This window comes from Vidua chalybeata, chromosome Z, assembly GCF_026979565.1.
Source record: "Vidua chalybeata isolate OUT-0048 chromosome Z, bVidCha1 merged haplotype, whole genome shotgun sequence".
Lineage (NCBI taxonomy): Eukaryota > Metazoa > Chordata > Aves > Passeriformes > Viduidae > Vidua > Vidua chalybeata.
In genome coordinates this window covers 8,247,750-8,268,298 of record NC_071570.1, presented here as the reverse complement: position 1 = coordinate 8,268,298, position 20,549 = coordinate 8,247,750, and the positions used below count along the sequence as shown (strand labels likewise).

At 37.7% G+C, this 20,549-nt stretch overlaps 1 protein-coding gene across 1 annotated transcript in view; it reads right to left on the bottom strand.

Moving 5' to 3' along the window:
* SPTLC1 (serine palmitoyltransferase long chain base subunit 1) overlaps positions 1-18,459 on the bottom strand; it is a 33,149-nt gene extending 14,690 nt beyond the window's left edge. The window contains exons 1-6 of the mRNA XM_053932063.1: positions 18,380-18,459; positions 16,655-16,762; positions 9,672-9,766; positions 5,092-5,185; positions 4,571-4,643; positions 101-233 (exon numbers count right to left, since the gene is read on the bottom strand). Coding sequence (XP_053788038.1) covers positions 101-233; positions 4,571-4,643; positions 5,092-5,185; positions 9,672-9,766; positions 16,655-16,762; positions 18,380-18,442 — 566 coding nt within the window. The 5' untranslated portion in view covers positions 18,443-18,459. The remainder of the gene's footprint in view (positions 1-100; positions 234-4,570; positions 4,644-5,091; positions 5,186-9,671; positions 9,767-16,654; positions 16,763-18,379) is intronic.
* Positions 18,460-20,549: the final 2,090 nt, after the last annotated feature.

The window sequence follows — 20,549 nt, the reverse complement described above, 5'->3', positions numbered from 1 at the left end:
ATTTACTACTTGATCAAAACCAGCAATATTTTTAAATGTTCAACAATATGCTTAAAAATCATTAAAAGTAAGAAGAAAGCAATTAGAAAACAATACTTACACAAACACAATGTCCCCTCTCTTTGAATATGCAGGGATAGCACTGGCGATTGTTGCAAATCCATATGAGTATATAATAGCTTCCTCTGTCCTCATGAATTTTGCTAGACGTTCTTCTAATTCTAAGTGCACATCTATTTGAGAGGAAAAACAAAAATATATTAGATAGTTAGCTTGTTTTTATATCAAAAATTCTATCATTACTTTTAGAAATCATCTAATTGAACCAAACAGAACATTTATTTGTAAGAATAATATTAAAACAAGTAACTTCCCAAAACCCAGTTTCAACCAATCCAGTTTCACTTAAACTGACAAGTAACCTGTTATTAATCACAAGTTTTGACAGATCTGAAAATCTTTATGCAACATGTTTCTCTAATGTTCTTACACCAAAGTTGTTAAAATCTACTTGTGATTAGACCACAAATGATGCAGCGTTCTTGGACTGCGACTAGAGAGCACAGTTACTATAGTCAGAAAACAAATTATGTAATTTATAGCAATTAATGAGGTCCTATTGGCAGATTATCAGTCCTTCCAAGCTGTTTCCCCTACATAAGCATAGCTATCATTATAACAGAACACTGCTCTTGTCAGACAAGTCATAAATGATCTCCTGAACACACTCTAGCCCATTGAAAAGGTCACACCTCCAATCCAGAGATTATTCACCCTTAAGATATATTGACCCAATCAATATATTGACACAGCATTTCCCAAATCAATTTGGTCAGAGTGATCCATGTAAAAAATCAAAATACTAAAAATTGTAATACAACATGGTGAGTGGATTGTTGCTGCAGAAAGGCAGCCACAACATTAAGTATTGTGCCTAAGCAAAATAACCAGTATCAGACAAACTGTTATTTTGATTGTCTAACACTCTTGCCACTATCTGCTTCTGCTAGCAATAGACAGGTAATTATGCCTTTTGTCAACTGGAAATAAGATTAAAATGCAAGCAGAGATCATTACTGTGTGATTTGAAAGACCACCAGTGGCCAAGTGTTAACTTTTTGCAATTATTGGAAGTTCATTGAAACTAAAATCAAATAAAGCAACATCAGTTATATGTAAAGATTCTTCCAATAGTCTGTGGAGCATGGTTATGTCAGTGTTGCTCATTCTGACCCGACACCAACAGAAAGGGTGCAGAAAGGAAGGATATCATATAAATTGCAACTTTGCCATACTAAACATAGCTACATAATCTTTCCCCAAAAGGACACAGCCATCTGACATATTTATTAATAAAAGCAAATCGTATTTATTCAAACAACAGCCTCCCAATCACAGCAAAGAGCAATTTTATCCACAGCATGTAAAATATAAATCCTCAACAATCCTTTCCTGATGTTTACCTGGGCATTAAAAAATAGATCAGAAAGAAAATGCTTTTCCCACTGCTTTTAAATGAAAATAAACAGTTAATCATTCATTATTTGGAACTTTTCTTTTGTACACTATTACTTTGATCCAGCTGCACTAGATACAACAAATGTTCAGGGATATCTAGAATAGCCTTTCCTCTCCAAAGGCTTCAGAAGGGAGGATACTGACTAGAATTCTCATCTATTTACGACTGAGATTGCAAATAGTCCATTTCCAGAATATTTGTGCCTTTTTCTTGCTATATGGACTTCAGAATCAATAAACAATCTTCAATCAGGCTTCCAAACAGGTAGGATGACCTTTGATTTTTTGAATGAAAAGCCCAACAAAGATCAGCAATAAAAAATTTTAAAAACAGACTGGTCACATAGCATTTAAAACATGCAATATAAACAACATTCAGTCCAAAATGTTTATTTTTGAAGCCTCATCAGTAGAGAATAAAAAATTAGGGGAAATAAGAACTGAACTACTATTTTTGAGTGATCAGCTATTGATACCTTATGAATTAAAATGTTGTGAGTGACCACTTACACAATTTAACTGATAAACATGACAAGACCATCACTGTTCAAAATCAGAAACTGCATCCTTCTCACTGAGCCTTATTCATGCACAACCACCATTACACTAAGCAAGATCTAGGTAAAAAACAGTGGGCAAAACAAGTATTGTCAGGAAGGGCAGCTAACAAATATATTCAGGTTTGTGTTACGGCAAAAAGTTTTGGAAGCCTAAGTAAATTTTGCCAAGGGCAAGAACACATAAGTTCAAAATTACATACATTTGGCATATCATTACATAAGGGTATGAATCCTTTGTTTAAGCATGAGGCTGAAAAGTGCTAAGACAATATTAACGTTTCATTGGGATAAAATCCAAATACTATCTGACTCTCCTCTATTGCAATTATTTGCTTTTAGTCTGGTTACTCCACTAGGATTAGCCTAGCTTAAATGAAACTGCTAACACCATCTGAAATACATTTGCACAGAGGAAGACAACATTGGAACAGCTTTCTATGCAATTATGAAATGTCAATAAAGCTAATATTGTTAAAAACTGTTATGAAATGCCTGTTTAATGCCTAGTATATGCTCACATGGAAGTCAAAAACCGAATAAATGAGAATTATGAGAAAATACCCACAAATATTCAGGTATATGTAAATATACAAATATTTCATGCTCATTACAGGATAAAGGCACAGATACATATTTCAGGGATACAAGACAAAATAAAAAATGCCTTGACAAGGGACTCACTAAATCTATTAATTACCTATTTGTGGCATAGATATGAAGAACCGAATCTCCAGTCAAAATAAATTATAACACAATATCTACATTTCAAATAGAGATATCTAATATTGATATGAAATATCAGCTCCTAAGAGGGGATAAATCTAAGCTGTAACAATCAACAACCATCAGTCATATTCCACATAGGAAAGTAAGAGGAAATTGTGTATAGCTCTGCACGGAGCATGATCCATTTACCAAAGTTCCAGTACATGAAAAATTGTGTGAAATGTTTAAGGCACACAATGATGCAAAAAGTGTTTCTTCTCATAGACTCATAATCCTGCCACACTCAAATATTTAAAGTTAGGTGAAAACAGGAAGACAATTTCAGACTGAACAAGTAGAGCAGGAGTCTGTCTACCATTTAAAATGAAGCCTCCATTATTTTATGTGTAAAAGAGGATACCTCAAATGGGTGAGTATAATATCACTTCTTCTCTACTGCCGTGAAGTAGCAATGCCACAGATTAGATGCCTTGCTTTGTGAAATGGAGCACTTACTGAAAAAATTCAGGAGCCAATGAATAGCAAAAGCTATACTTTGCATCTTAGGATTAGCCCTCTAAAGAGGGCAGGAAACAAGCTGAAGATTCTCTCACTTATCAGAAAAAAAAAATCAAATTTAACCTGTCTGTTTCAAATAATTACTAGAAACAAACCACGTGAAAGACTTCACAAAATTTAAAATCAGTTTGGATTCAAAATGTTATTATTATTGCACAAGGTTTTTTGAGCACTTCACTATTTTGGAGAGAAGAGAAAAGCCTATATGAATTCCAACAGACCACTGCTGAACTGTGATCACTGAGGGAATCTAGCTCCCTATAAGCTCTCTCTGTACTAATCAGTGAGCCACCAGTACATTAATTAGAAACAAATTATGGTTCTAAGCTAATGAACAATTTCTAAGATTGATATCAAGATTCAACCTTGTTCTGATAGATAGACATATCAAATCAAATTAGGTATAGCCACTAGTTGATCACTTATGGAACTAGTTTGATTAACCAAGAAAAGCTCAAGTTTGTCTAAAATTCAAGTCAAGGATACAGGAAGCTAATTCTATGAAATAATTTGAGTATAGACCCCCTCCAAATTCCATCATCTCTGGGGAGAGACTGGAAAGTTCACAAAACGAGTTGATGGTTTTAGCCCGTAACTGTGCAGCTATTCATGTATAACTCTTTGGCTTACATGCAATATTTCAAAATAAAAATGCCTGTGAAGAACTATGTCCAGAACCCAGTAATTAAGAACTTACTACTTCTTAAAAAGAATGAAAAAAACCCCTTACCTTAGTAACACCTACCCAGGTAACAACATTGAAGTTATCAGTAGTGGAAAACTTCATTCTGGCTACAGCACCAGTAGTCACGTTAGTTATCACAGAAATCAGACTGCCCCCTTGTGGTGCCCGCAGAAAGCTGAATTTGCACTTGCATTTACACTTCAAGTCACCGTGAATTATTGAATTCTACTATGTTTATTTTCTCTTTCTACTACAGTTACTAGAACTACAACAGGTTATAAACTTTGCAAGTCTTTTCAAAGACCAGCATTAGAAAGAGTAAGAAAAGAGATAAAATAATAAGAAAGAAAGCCAGAAAGAATAAATGCTACTAATCCTCAACAACTACAGTAAAATGTGTATTAGAGGATAACTGTTCTTCAGAGCAATAGAAACAACTTTTTGCTTATATATTGGACTATTTTGGCTGGCTTACCAAACTAGTCTAAACATCTTTAAAGGCAGATCAAAGAAAGTTACTTACCAAAAGTACCATAGAATCCTCTGGGTCCACAAGTGCCAACACCGTATTTCTTCAGAGAAGACTGGGCTGCGCTCTTTAATAGGAAAGAATTACGTGAAATATTTCTACATTAGCTTTCCTATACACTTCACACTGACAATTTTACACCAATGTACACAGATGACTTTTTGTATCATGTAAGACGACCTGCTTCACAGAAAGTATAATAATGTACTGAATTCTGTAACTAATTCCACCTCAAAACTACTTTAGACAACTGTTGAAGCATCACTCATACTAATATTTAAGGACATTAAATACTAATCTAACTTGATAATCAACTAGGTGTGCAGTAAGTACACCAGATTAAACTTCAATAAAAATACAAATTTGACTAGCACAACATTACAAGATTTATAATCTTTCTGCTTTCGCAGTATTGGTTATTGATGAAGTTCATGCTTTCTGTATTCTTTATCCCAAGATAACATACAAAGTAAAAGAGGAATAATCACACAAATAGAATAACTGAAAGAACTCACCTTAACTTTTTCATTATTCAGAAGTCCAAGGAAGTTAAATGATGCGAAGTTTATGCATTCCTTGCCATTAACAGTGATTATATGGGTAGGAGGACTGAAAAACAATTGCAGACTTACTGTTATGAATGAAGAGTTGTCATTTTCATAAGCAGTTAATACAGGAGTTCTGTTTTTCAACAACAGAAGGCACACAGGTTTTCCAAGATTCCCTCTTTCTACTACTTCTTGCAATTGCCAATCAGTACTGAAGTTCAATATCAAGTCACAAATATACTCAACAAAACCTATATTCCTGTAATTTAGTAAAGAAACTGCAACTAGTTTCTTGAGATATTTAATGATTCCTTGTTGAAAACTTAATTCATAGAAAGATGACCCCTGAAGAGACACATAAAACTTCTCTTTTAAAAGCAAAGTGATATCTATTTTCAAGAAGTACTAAAAATGAAAAGGATACCTCATTGCTCTTATTTCCAAATGAAAAATTAATTCCAAATCAATGTTTTTTGTCATAAAGCAACCCCAGAATACCTATCTTCTACTGATATTGAAATACAGATAGTAGCTGTAAGCGGATGAAACTATTGTATTAGCTATCATCTCAAGTTTCCAACTCAGTTTAATCTGTAATGGTTTGAGTAATTTATATAATCAGGAAACAGAGAAAGTCTGAAAACACACACTACTAGCAAATGAACAAGAGTATAATATACATGAAGCAAAGGGCAAAAATTTTCTGCCCTAAAAAAATTGTGATTTAGGTAAACAAGAAAAAAAAAAATTGAATAAGTAAAATATTATCCCTTTAAATACAAGCATCATATCTGTATACTCTGTTCTATAAGCAAATTTGTTTTGGCAATTATACACATCAATAAAATAAGTTCAAAAATTTCCATTTATCACCTGGAGCGTTAAGTCTCAAAACTAAGCCAAATACAAAACCCTGTGTCTGCCCATTTCTATATCTGCTGTCAAATATTACAGAAGTGATTCCGTGCTATTCCTCAGACACAGTAATTTCCATGTGGAAAACTAGCACTGGGCAATTTTCTTCATCAAAATGAAACAGGGCTTCTCAAATGTCAAATGCCTGTGTACAGCTGTTCCAAATCCGCTGGCTGACAATATTTCAATGGTTACATTTGGTGTGCAAAGCAAATAACTTAAGTCCAAGCTATTCACTGCAAGTTAAGAAATACTCTGAAGTGCCTGAACTTCACTTAAAAAACTCCATGATCTTGTGTTATATCTGTTCACTTGAGAAAATTCAGCACATGTTGCTTCAACTAAACAATTGCAAAAGTTTACTAAACAGCTTTGTAAAGCTCTCTACTAACACAATGCATGTGCCTATTTTGAATGTTGAACCTGTCCCCACAAAGGAACTGTCCTCCATTACTGCAGTGCATCTTCTGCACAGCAGAAGCATTATAGAAATGTGCAGCAAACTGTCTTGGGGAACTGACTGTTATTAAAAAACATAGCTGGATCTGTTCCTCTGTCTAGGTCATCAGTGAGCTGTACCAAAGTCTGGATGTCCTAATAAGCAAAATAATTACTTAGTTTCACAGATATTCACCAGAGCAGACCTGTACATATATATATACATTTAGTCACTAACATGAGATTCAGTATATTCCCAGCATATTATCAAACCTGTAAATTTACAACAATTTGCCTCACAGCTCCATCTCTCAAACCTAGAAAACACACCTATGTTCACCAATAACTTGGCCAGTATAAAGCTGTAGCCCTCATGAAATCTTGACCATCCTTTGCTATCAGAATTTTACCCAAACTTCTAAAGAAACAGTAACAAAAATATAAATGGAAAAGGTATTTCAGTGAATAATTATAACCAAAACACAGATATTGACCACATCATAAACCCTGCCTTGCAACAAGAGTAAGTCTTTGGAAAAGAAAAACCCTGAACCACTAGATTTTTTTATCTTTTCGTGTATCTCCCTTCCCCTAGTATAACAGCTCATTAGGTATCACAATTAGGAAAAACAGTTACGGGATACTGAATGATCCAGCTTAAACAGTAAATAAAAATATCATTTCAAGCTATATTCGAAGAACTTGCAAGTAAATCCTTCAGAAACTGTCTTTTAAAGACTGATAGAATGCCTACCGTTCTTGGGCCTCTCATTTAAGTGTTTCATATATTGAAAAAATCAGTCACAGAACTACTGTTCTGGCAAGCAGATTTACATTTTCTGAGTGAGATCTCATACAAGTAAGCTATCTTGCATAGATTAGTTCTCAGAAAGGCTACCACAAGAAGTAATTAATTTCTGAACTGCTGAAAGCTGTTGTGAGTACCTTCTTCAGCATTGGTTCAAGATGGATCACTTTTCTGATTAGGACATGTCTGAGTTTTTTGCTTTCCTCATCATTTGGCAATGTTACTTGATTATGCAGAAAGGAGAATATGAACACAGGGTACAAACTGCACAGCCTGCTGAGGGACGAGAAAATCTGCCTTACACACACAGCAAGTCAAAATTTTTACTGAATTACTTTGTTTTTCTGTAGTGGTTATGAGCTTTTATAATCCCCACATATTACCGTAAACACACAGTATTATAAAGATAAATGAGAGTTGTGAGGCACTAGAACAGGCTATCCAGAGAAGCTGTGGATGCTCCATCCCTGATAGTGTTCAAGACCGGGCAGGTTGGGGCTTGGAGCAACCTGGTCTAGCTGAAGGTGTCCAAATGGCAACAGTAGAAACAAGATAACCTTTAAAGGTTCCTTCAAATATAAACTGGTTTATGATTAGGATTTTTGTAAATCACTACTCATGCTAGACAATAAAACAGGAAAATAGTTGAAAGAAGACTACCTCAATAGATGGGGTCTCCCTGCTTAAAAAAAGACAAATGCTCTTGAGCTGAAATCAGGATGCAGACATTTTTCTTCCTGTATTAACTCTGAAACATGTTTCAAGTTTACAGTCAAAGTTACAGTCTACAGCTGTTGAGCAACTTGTGGTGAAGTAGTCAGTTGGCAGCTTAAATATTAGAAGACAAATGTCAAGTTTTCCCCACAGCCACTGTTGAGTTTAATAGCCACAGCACATTAACATTCTGTCAGAATACATTTCCTAGCTGTAAGCACTAGAAAGTTCTACTAACTTAAACATTTTCTGAATCACTCTAAAATATATATTTGTTCTATTTTTTTAAATAGTCAACGTTTCCTTTAACTCTACAGTACAGCTTGTTTCAAAATTCTGAAGAATAACAGAAGAATTGTTCACATCACAGTTAATTAAAACAGGCATCACTTTTACATGGCAGATTTTTCTGTGGTAGTAGAACCATCAAAATGGACCTCACTATGATACTAAATTATTTCAAATTATTAGTGTCAATAGGAAGATACTATGAATGCTTACCAAGTAAAAGCTAGTGACGTGCATATCTGAAGATTGTAAAAAGAAGCTTCAAAGCAATTTCTGAAATAATGTGACTCTTGCTTAAGTCATCAAACATTTTAAAAGCCTTGTAACACAAGAAAGCAACACTGAGCCATAAATTTCCTCACAGAACAGCTTTACCATCCAGCATTTCCAATTACGATTGTCCAAAGAAAAACAACTTTTCATGAAGTGTGTGCTGCGTTTGCAGTAGAGTCAATTTTCTTAACAATGGCTAGTATGCGGCTGCATTTTGGATTTGTGCTGAACACAGGGTTGATAATATAGACATGATTTTGTTATTGCTGAGCAGGGCTTGCGAAGAGCCAAAGCCTATTCTACTTTTCATACTGCTGGACTGGCAAGGAAGTTAGAGGGGCGTGGGAGGTTGGGAGGAGACACAGTCAGGACAGGTGACCCAAAGTGACCCTTTGGTCCATCTACATGACATGCTCACTATATAATTTGTATATATTTGTATTCCCAAGTTATATGTGATGTCACCCCGCTCTCCTGGAGATGGCTGAGCACCTGCTTGCCCATGGGAAGCACTGAATGAATTCCTTGCTTAGCTTTGCTTGTTTGCATGGCTTTTGCTTTCTCTGTAAAACTCTTTATCTCAACCCACAACCCTTCAAATTCTATACCCAGTCCCACTGATAGGGGAGTGAGTGGCTGCATGGGGCTTGGCTGCTAGCTGGGGTGAAACCACAGAAAAGAGCCAAGCAGCTACACACAAAGTTTCTTTTCAAGTGATTAGTGATGATGTAAGAAGTTGGTATCCACTTTTGGAGGTCTAAGTCCATGTTTTCAGGCAATATGAAAAAAATTAATACCAAACAATAGAAAACCACAATGAAGGTAAAGATACGATACTACTTCTCCCCCCACCCACAATACTGAAAAAAAAAAAAAAAAGACAACATTTAAAGTAAGAAATATTTTCTTAGTAACATAGTCTTAATAATGGTCTTGGTTTTGTAACCAAGACCTCTTCAGAGGCAAATTTGGTCCTGCTCTCTAAAAATGCAATTGAATTATTAAAGGCTTTAAGGATATAGAAATGCTTAATGAGCAATATAATGCAGAATACAGATATCAAGTATTTGAGTTTAAGTAAGTAAACAGAAGTAATTTTGGTTACATTTACCCTGAAACGATGTTGTAATTGAGAGCTGGGTGATCTTTTGGCACGGGAGGTACAAGAGGCTCTGGCTGCCATTCTTCAATCAACTCTTCTTTTTCCTGATCAGGAGAAAAGAAATACTGTTTGAGAAGGGAATTCCCCTAGAGAATACATTATGCATTAATAATTATTGATACATTATGCATTAAAAATAATTGATAACAATTGTATTAGAAATCATGGATACTAGTACATGTTACCTTTCTGAGACAATTAAAATTGTTATTATCTCAGGATCTTTAAATTAGAGGATCACAATTATGAAATCAGAAAGGGAATAAGATAAAAAGAAACACAGACCAGATGTGTCTGTGTATTAGAGATCTTACACTATAATCAAGAGATGAGATACTAACATGACGTCCCTGCCAAATTTTAATAAATACTTTTTAATTCAACCTGTTAAATATGAAAATTCTCCTCTACAATTTTTGCAACTGAATATGAATTCAAAAAATTTAATATAGATTGCCTCAATTTACATTCTCAAGTCGTCAACAGTGCTGTTTCAAGAACACTGGTATAAAAATATTTAGCAAATTACAAGTATGTGAGAAGGATACACTGGAGAAAAACTGTCAAGTGCTCAAGAAAAGGTAACAACAACTACTAAACCACATATCCTACACCTAACTATGGAGGAATACTGAGGTCACCTTAATTTTCAAAGTAGTACCTAAATTCAGGTTAATCTTAAGAGTGAAACCACAACCACAGCCCAAGAAAGAAAATTCCATCCTCACCTCACAACACAAGTGGGCATCTCTATACCATATTACTATCTGGGTGGAAAATAAAAAATCAAAGACATAATTTTACACTAAGGGTGCTGATCCACCACACGGCAGGCCAGCAGCTGCTACTATGCAGTCCTCTCCCATTCCTTGTGCTGACAGAAGCAGTTAAAAAAACAAAAGCCTTATTCAGATCAAGATGAAAACTAAGTCAGCAAAAGCAGGATGGGATATATATCTAAACTAGAACCCACAACAAGAGTCCCAGTCCCTACATAGAGTGGCTGATGCTATTGGGAAACCACAACCTGTGTTGCAGTTGCCCAGTAGTATCGTATACCTTGCCAAAAGAGTTCAAAAAAGACTTCTGACAATCATAAAGCAGGATGTATGCTCACGCAGCCTTCACTCTGCTCCTGCAGTAGTTGCTGAAAGGCCCCAAATCCCTAATGTATAGAATCAAGAGTTTTGCGTTCATTTTGGAGCACAGGGCTGTTGGTTGGTGTTGTGTTTCATTTCAGTTTGAGGTTTTAGCAGAGTAAGGTTTATTGAGTTTTGTTTTTGTTAGGCAGCAGAATAAATCAGGTGAGAAGTGGGTGCAGCCTGTCAGTTATGGAAGAATAAATAAGAAAAGCTTTATTTGACATCAAATGCCTTAGAGGGAAAGACTTCAGATCCTTCAGGACTTCATGGTATTTCTCCTGTTTGGGACCTGAACACAGAACATTTGAATAGCTTTAAGGCAGAGCAGGCAACATAAAATTCATTTTTTTCAAAGAAAGCAGAATTAAAACCGTGTAAGCATGTACTTAGCCTTTTCATTAAAGTCAAATTTTTGAGCTAAGCATGCAAAATATCATCAAAGTGTCATCAGCTTAGCTACTGAGGACACAAGCTCAATTAAAATACTTTTGTCAAGGAGTTTAGCAGAAAGAAAAAAGTATGTATAGATGGACACCGTAACTACAGTAAATTAGCACATTCCAATTGCAGTTAAGATCTATGAATATAAAGATAACAAGCAATTCATAATTAGTATTCCTATCCCCCACTAACACTCATTTCTAAGAAGTTTCTACTCTCCCTTTAAAATCTTTGCTGCACACAAACTCAACAGCATAGGTTACAAGCCACAGATGAGACATGGCAACATCCTAATTTTTCTCTTAACATAACTTAGAATATACAGGAGAAGTGTAATTGTCCTTTCAAACAACACCATTTCATTAATTCTAGTTCACATTCATTCTCATCCATTATACAGCATTTTGCTTTTTCATGGACAAACATTTGCATATTCACATCTTATGTCATCTGTTTCCACCAGTTCTTAGCACAGGAGGGGACTGGAGACATTGATGATTAAAACAAGAACCAATCTCAATCTAAACCAGCCACCCACCACTGCAGACTAGACACTGCAAACCCCTTCCTCCTTCCATTCACCAAATACCTCAGTACACTGGCCTGCCATTCTGACTGTTCAGGATAAACATGACCATCTTCCCCTCAACAAAAAGAGGGGGCAAAAGCAGACTTTTGTGCAGTAACCCAACATCAGAGTACTTTTATCTTTTACCTCCTAAACAGATAAAATTTCACAGCAATATAAAAAAAAATTAATTTTCAAACATACAAAGAAACCATCTTTTTAATTCACACTGTAACATTCTCAGTATACACTTGATTTGCATATTTCTCCTTAGTTTGCTGCACTGAAAACATTCACCTGATGAAGAGAATGAACTCAAAACTTTCAGTTTCCACTTTCTTGGACTGCAGTGTACATGAACTCATCCCTCAGCTTTTCCTCTTGCCCTTATATAATTCCTTTTAATTTAAATAAGCAATAAATAAAATATACATAATATCATAAAGTGTATATCTTTTATTTTATGGCTAATATATAATAAACATAAAAATATAATCTGTAAAATGCTTATAACTATATTTTATAAATTATAATATATATACCTTGTTATACATTTAGATTTAGGCTTTCTGGCTCTCTGAATGCTAACCATAATGGAAGCTCAGTGCAGAGGCTGAAGTCTCCACCTCCATGGGTGTCCCATATTAGAAAGGTGTGGAGGCAGCAATGTTGGTACCTTGCTGTGATCTCCTAGGCATGACTTTTCCAGCCCCAGTATCCCTTGGACTCTGAACTTTCTGGCTCTCTGAAGCCTAACCCTGCATGTAGTAGAATCCTGAATTTGTTTGTGCATATTTATACATAAAAAATCTGCTTATCTAAATAACATAGATGACCACACGTACATATACAATGGGTGGCTGTATTCTGTTGTGGATTTTACTTTTTAACTGCCATATACCTTGGGTAAGGAAAATATTTGGGTGTAAACACATTCAATCCAAATTATTTAAAAAGTTGCCTTGTTTACCCAGGTTCTTAAGAAAAGGTAGCAATCCTGTTAATGACAACAGTTCTTAGCTAGCACTAGTCTTCTGAAACAATGTCACACATGCATATTCTACATTAATATCAAAAGATTAATAAAACTTTTTATTTACTGGTCCTCAAATTAAGTCTTTAATTTCGCAGTATTTCTAGACTCACGTAACAGAATTGAATAAATTGGCGGAAATAATGGACATGCCAGTTAGAAATTTCTTTCTTTCAGAGTATGTATGTATGCTCATACATAAGAGTAATTGTAGCTACTTAGGGAGTCTCTGCTCAGAATTACTGAAAACCTTAACAAGAGCAGACTACCTCTGCTATTCCCTAAAGAACAACATCTGATCAGTCTGTGAATGCTGTTCTTGCAAAACAGCTCTCAAGGTCAATGTATTTCTCAGCCACACATTAAACATTTGTCTCCAATAGGAACTTTCCAGCCTCCTGACTAGTATCACTCAAAAAAAAAAAAAAAAAAAAAAATCCATCCCATGCTATTACTGCAATTTAGTGGAAATTCTAAAATCAAAGAAAAAACTTTTCCTCCCATTTGCAAATGGGAAGATGTGACTCTTAGTACTTCAGGAATTTTGAGAGAAAAGCTCAGCATCATTATCATTTACTGCAGAGTAAAAGACAATCAGACCTGTAAGGCACCTTCTTTTCACACATAGCTAAATGCTGCCATGCAAATTTCCACAGCCCACTCCAGTCCTCATTGTCACTTTCTACAGATTTTACGTTGTGTGAAAGTCCATAAGGATCTATGTCTAGCACCCTGTATGGCCACAGACTTATTTATGTTTCCTAAAATACTGAACTGTCAGGAACTTACAGTATCAGAGACACACTCCACCTTTTTAGTTAATGATTTGGGAGATACTATTTTCTAAAAGAAGCAGTAGGAATACTTACAAACACTATTACCAAAGCATAATAAGAGTTAGCAAGTTGAAAGGTGATTTCTGCACTGGATTTTGCAGTACTCTTGTTACATATTTAACTGAATCTAGAATCCAGCTTCAGGGTGAATTTCTTCACGGTTTTAGAAGCATGACTCCTAAGTGCACTAGGTTGCACAATATATATAATTTCCTTCTTGTTCCCCAGAACTGACTTGTCCTAACAGATCACTAAGATGGCTGTGCAGTAATTGTATTCTTCATTAATATTTATTACCTGCAGCCAGCTCTGCTCTGGCACCATTCCCAACAGTAATTCATAAAGAAACTTCCAGTACCATTACATGAGTGGCTGGCACAAAGGTAGCGTGCAGTTGAGCAGGCCCGGTCTCCAGTGGCTGTACCTGAGTAACCTAATATTTCTTTCTGGTGTGGTAAAGACTGGACACCCCAGCATGACTCTAACTAGAAAAGTAAACCAATAGCAGTCTCCTTGCTGAACAGCTGGCATGTTTCTACATGTAGATGAACACACACACAGAAGCCTGGCTGTATGGGATCCCGTATTGTATGATGGTGGGAACTTCCTTCATAGTAGCTCACACAGCGCTATGACAAAAACAATGTTGGTAAAACACTAAAGTTGTATCTCTTGCTGAACAGCCTTTGCACAATTCACACTCTTTTCCCACAGTGAATAGACTGGTGCATGCCTGAGAGATTGGGAAAGGACACAATCAGGCTCGTACTAACCAAAAATAAATTTCATACTGTATGATGTCACACAGCAACAAAAAGGAGAAGATGGGTTTTAAGGAATTTTGTCACCTTTTGTTTGGGAACTGTCTGATATTGGTCCATCCACTGGAGGTGGTGCATGAGACATTACTTGTTTTGTTTTCTGTCTTCTTACACTTTCCTTTGCTTATTAAATAATTCTGCATTCACTCACAAGTTTTCTTGCTTTTACTCTTCCTTTGCTTTGTGAGCAGCTGAACAGTGTTCAAGCCCACTGGGGTTAATCCACAACACAGACTAGTGCCTATTAGGTTTTTCATGAAATTTAAGAAGGCATGTCTCTGTGTGTTTACAGCTATTCCCCTACACAAAATACATGAGCTCTCTTCACAAAAATTATCTACACTGTTGAAAGAGAAATCGAATCATTCCATGACTCTGCTGTATCAGTTTGCTTAACTCCTCCAATTGTAGAAGATGTATTCACACTATTCACACTGCTGTGTTTATTCTTACTTTCAGTGAACTACCTGTATACAAGACTTCCCCTTCCAAATACAGGTCTTCCTAAAGCAACCACTATTTCCATCTTCAAAGGTCAATGATATAGTCAGCTACTCTAACTTTCACCATCTTCAAGGCTAGCCAACTTGAACGCAGGATCAGAACAAAGAGCATTTCACCCATGCTATTTTTTTTTTGCCATCAAGATACAGGTAACAAGCCAGTGGTGTCTTTAACAGTCAAACCCTTTATTGCAATACCACTCACAGCCCATGAACCCACTTTTTTCCTGTTCCCTCCAGTGTGTCAGCCACAGCACTCAGCTTGGTGTCACATGCAAATTTGCTGAGGGCGCACTTAATCCCATTATCTAAGCCATTGATTAAGGTATTAAATTAAGTAAGATATTAATTGAGATATTAAATAACAGTGATCCCAGGACAGACTCCTGAGGGACATCACCTGTCACTGATGTCCATTGTGACTCAGAGACAATAGCCACTACCCTTTGGGTGAGACTGTTCAACCACTTTCTTATCTAACTACCATCACATCCATTTCTCTCCAATTTAGAGAGAAGGATATCGAGGGGGACCATGTCAAAGTTTTTACACAAGTCCAGCTAAATGACACATGTAGCCCTTCCCTTGTCCACCAATGGAATCACTCTGTCACAGAAGGCTACTAGGCTGGTCAGGCAGCACTTGCCCTTGGTGAAGCCATGTCAGCAGTCTCAATAAATACCTCTGAAGTGTTCTCTAGAACACTCTAAGCTTGTTTAATAAGTGCTCCCCAAATGAGGACACTGCCTGCAGTTTTGCTTACAATTATAGACTTGTGCCTACAGTCCTTGCATCCTGTTCATTGATGAATTACACTCAGCACACATCCTTAATGTGCATCATTAGTGAGAATAAGATCAAAAAGCATGCAAACACATGACATAGATGGAAATTACATATACCCATTACAAATACCATAAACCTCTTTCACAAACTTTCTTTAGTATCATGAAGAAATGTCATTATTTTATCCTATTTATAAGTGATATAACTATTCTGAAACTCAAATAAACAACTCCAGGGACATCCTCAAAACACACTTTACTCATTTGAGATAGTCTACAGCCAGAAGCCAGGAAGAAACTCCAGTCTTCACAAGTACAGCTTTTTTTATTTTCTCAGGATGGCATTGCAAAAGTAGAAAACTGCTGCTAAACTACAATTTTTGTGGAACTCACTGTAAACTCTCAGAGTTACAACTCACAGACACCCCATATACAGCTTGAGCATTTTTCTACCATCTACAGTCTTACAGTTCATTTTGCTTGGTGGGCGTTTTTCACATAGCTCTTTCATTTTTATAATAAAGCCCTCAATTGAGTAGAGCTAATGACAGTTTTTCATAGCTTAACAGTCACTGTCATATCAGTTTTCTTATTTCTCAGACTCTCAAACACAGTGCTACTTGAAAAGCACAAACTGACATTTTGCTGTTTAAGCAACAAGCAGCTCCTGAGTCCAAAGTAAACTCACCCTTGGAAGTTAAAGAAAAAAAAGCAGAACCATTTGTAATGGAGCAGTGGTTCAACACCCAATACATCAATTACTCTAAACTGTTTCTCTAAAGAGAAATATTTTTTCATCATACCTTAAGTGTTAGATCAGATCGCTCTTGAAGCTTATATGTCTTTGAGAAAAGAAGTCTGATTATCCATAGTATTAGAATTCCTTCTAAAATGAGATGGTAAGCTGGAGCCTGAAAAGAAAAGTACAAAAATTAGTCTAGAGAGAATTCTATTTCAAGCAGTGTGACACAATATTTTGTTCCTACTAGCACACCCAGGAAAAAAACCCAAAGCTGATCATCAGCTGATATATTTCTAAATCAGTAAAAATTTTAACTATATGAAAGTGGAATGTTTTGCAGCTATTACTTGTAGCTATTAACTTAAGTTTGAATGGATTTAGTCTGTTGCTCATACACATAATTTGAATACCAAGAGTAAAGGCAGTTAAGTCATACAGGTTGCACCAGTCAGCACCCATGAAGGCAGGCAGCCTTCAAAACAAGCACAAGTATCCTGAGACCCTGAAAGTCTGTGTCATCCATACGAATCCACTTCAACTCTCCATTTTTGTAATCTACAGTCCACAGCACGGACAGCCAGTATTTACAAGGAAAGACAATTCTATTCTTACAGCCAGCTTCTGTCAGTTTAACAGGCACTTTGATCAGGTATAAAACAACTGAGTCAGCTCAACTAGTTTTGTCCTTGTGTCTTTTACTCTCTTGTGTGGACACAAAGTGTGGGAATACACAAAGCAAACCAGAGTTGATGCAAGTTAAAGTCATCCTCTTTGGGTGCTTGGGGGATGAAAATCAGTTTGCTCTGGCAGCACAGCTAATTTGAAGTAGATGTGGACACGTAGAATTAATGATGAGTTTAGTTATTCCATTTCAGAAAGGTTCCTGTCTATTATTCCTAAAAGACTAAAAGTGCACACAAGCCAGCACACTCCTTCTTCAAGCAGGGGAATTGCTCACACCCATCAACAGTTTTGGTGGTATCTGACCTGCCAACAAGGCAGAATTTACCATACATCCAGAAACTAAAGTAAATTGGATGCAAGCTTTTAAAACCAGTAAAGAGTCCTATGGCATATCAAACTTCAAATAACAAATGTTACCTATTGCAGAGTACTCTTCCGTGTACCAAACATATTAAGAATATATACACAACATACATGACATGACATCTAAAGAACACACAGTATACTCCCACTGAGCTCTGTGCTTTTCAGTGCCTACAATTCTCCTGGATTCAGTGCACTAGAGCGTGCTACCTGCTTCATTAGGTAAGCATTTCTATATTTGGACTGCAAATCTTGCATACATTCCTTAGAAGTTACCACCCTTTGACAAAGGAAGGGACACAAAACAACCGCCTATCATCAGGACATCCTTTTTAACATCACGAAACAAAGTCTGAGTATAAACAGCTGATGTCCTCCAGGAGGGAAGTCAAGCCCGAACATTTAAACGCCGTTTCTTCCTTTGCAAACGGCATTTGTAAGTTACAAGCCTTGACCTGTGAACCTTAAGGCTTAATGCTCTGCTACACGCCTTAAATGTCGTTTTATAAACCTGGAGAAATAAGACGTGCGTGTATATTTTCAATATACAGCCATGGCGCACTCACACATACGATTCAGCGAGTGCAGCCCGACCCCGCAGCACCGACCCGCAACCCAGCTCCCGATTCACCACCCGGCACCACCCACCGCCGCCATTCCCGGGGCAGCTCCGGCGACACCTCCCCGCGCCCCAAGCCGCCCTCACGCCGCCCCGCTCGGGATGTCTGCCGGGCCGCACCTCGTAGAAGGCCTGGACCATCTCCACCAGCACCCACTGCTGCCCCACGCCCGTCGCCGCCATGGCCGCGCCGCCGCTTCCGCCTCTCCGCCCACGCGCGCCAGGGCGGGCCCGGCGCGGCACTGCGCGCCCCCTTGCGGCCAGCGCGGCCCCGGCTGCCTTCAGGGAAACCTTCCGGGAAGCGGGCTCCGTGCGCCGCCTTCCCCTGGCCGTCCCGGGCCGCCGTCGCTCCGGCCTGCTGTGTCGTGTGGCGGACATGAACAGGGAGCGAGGCTAGACTGGGAAGATCAGAGAATCACTGACTCTCAGAATCGGTCAGATTGGAAGGGACCGCGGCCGGTCATCTGGTCCAACCTCCCTGTTCAAGATGGGCCATCCCAGAGCACATGGCATGGCGCTGTGTTCAGACAGTTTTTGGCTCTCTCCTATAAGGGAGAGACTTTGTGCAATCTGTTCCAGTGTGCAGTCACCTGCACAGTAAAGTTTTCATGTCCAGGTGGAACTTCGTGTGCTTCGGTTTCCACCCTTTGCCTCTTGTCCTATTGCTCAGCACCTCTGAGAACAGCCTGACTCCGTTCTCCTGCTGTCACCCTCTTTAAACACTCATATACATAGATGCACCCTTCAATGTTGACTAAACGAAATCAGCTACAAACTGAACTCGCCTAAGAAGATAAACATAGATGTATTAATATGTACTTCCTCACCACATTTCAAACCTGGTCCCATTTTCTGGAGTTAGCTTGGTGTTGCTTCCTCCATACACGCAGGCTTCCTCAGCCCCACGCTGCCCTAGGTGGATGGGGCAAGGGGCAGATCCTGTGCTTATGTGCCTCATCTACAAATACTACACTTAACACCTCTGTATCTGTAACTGGTGAATTCATTGCTGTAAGGAACAATTGCTCAGATACTTGGCTAATGAAAGGAGCAGCAAAAGTAAAACCTGAGTATAGTGGAAATAATGGGTAAGTTCAAATAAGAGCAGAAATTAGTACATTAAGAGTCTTGCCAAAGTGAGTGGCCCTAAAAGCCAAAGATTGTTGGGGAGAGATAAATGACATGAAGAAAAAGTAGTGTTGAACTCTCCCCACAGGTGTACCTGGGTGTTGGGAGATACATGTGCATAGCTGTGCAGGACCTGAGCAACTATCTAAAAGTCAGTGGAGAAGAGGGACAAGTGGAAAGACTGCTTGGGAAGTGAGGTAGTTGTTAAAGACAATGTTTGAGAATGGTTTCCCTGGAGCTACACAACTGTGGAATGTTTCTGATGGTCTTCTTGGACAACACAACGGAAGCACACCCCTTGGGTTTTCACTCACTAGCCTTCACTGTGGTTGGGTGAGAGAAACCTGGGGCAACAGTTGATGAAACAATTGATAGCAAAAACTTTGTGGCTGTTGCTAACTACAGACAAACAGTAGCTTACAATTTTACAGTAGTGGATAGTTAAAATCAGTGAACTTCACTTTCACACTACTTGAAATGCATAGTAATCTCCCTGAGTTTCTGAACTTAATTATATACTTGTCAAATTCCAATCTCTGCACAATAAACCACAATATGCAGTTTGAGGCTATCTGAAAAATCAAGAGAGACAATAAATATGTCTTGGCTTTTAGTTGCATGAAGACTCTTGTCTTCACTGTTAAGTACTTTGTGGCCATTGTGTCATGCTGGAGTCTTGGACTCTTGGGAGATGACTGCTACTACCAGCCTCAAAAAATGTGTCTGGTATGCAGTCCCAAATTATCCCCAGAAGAGTGGGCCACATGAGTTGTCTTGGTGGGCAGCAGATTGACTCACATCTCTGCTCTCATCAGATTCTGACTTTCAATATTTGATGTATATATACACCATTTGAAGACTAAGAAATTGATTTTGTGAAACACTGGATGAATTGTTTCCAGCATGAAAGGCAGTGAAGTTAATAACATACTAACCAGTAATTCTTCTGGCAGTGGATTCAGAGTTCCTGGTCTGGATTATCGTAGTGCTGGATCTCTCATAATAATGAGCCTGTCCCTATTGCTCAGCAGTTTCATTGTTTCAACACAGGGCAACTGCTGCTAATTGCTTAAGGCTGGTTTACTTCTGAGAGTAATAAAGTGAGGGAGGTAAAGGGATAAGTCCTACACAATGGCAGTTTATGACTGGAAAGAAAGGAGAG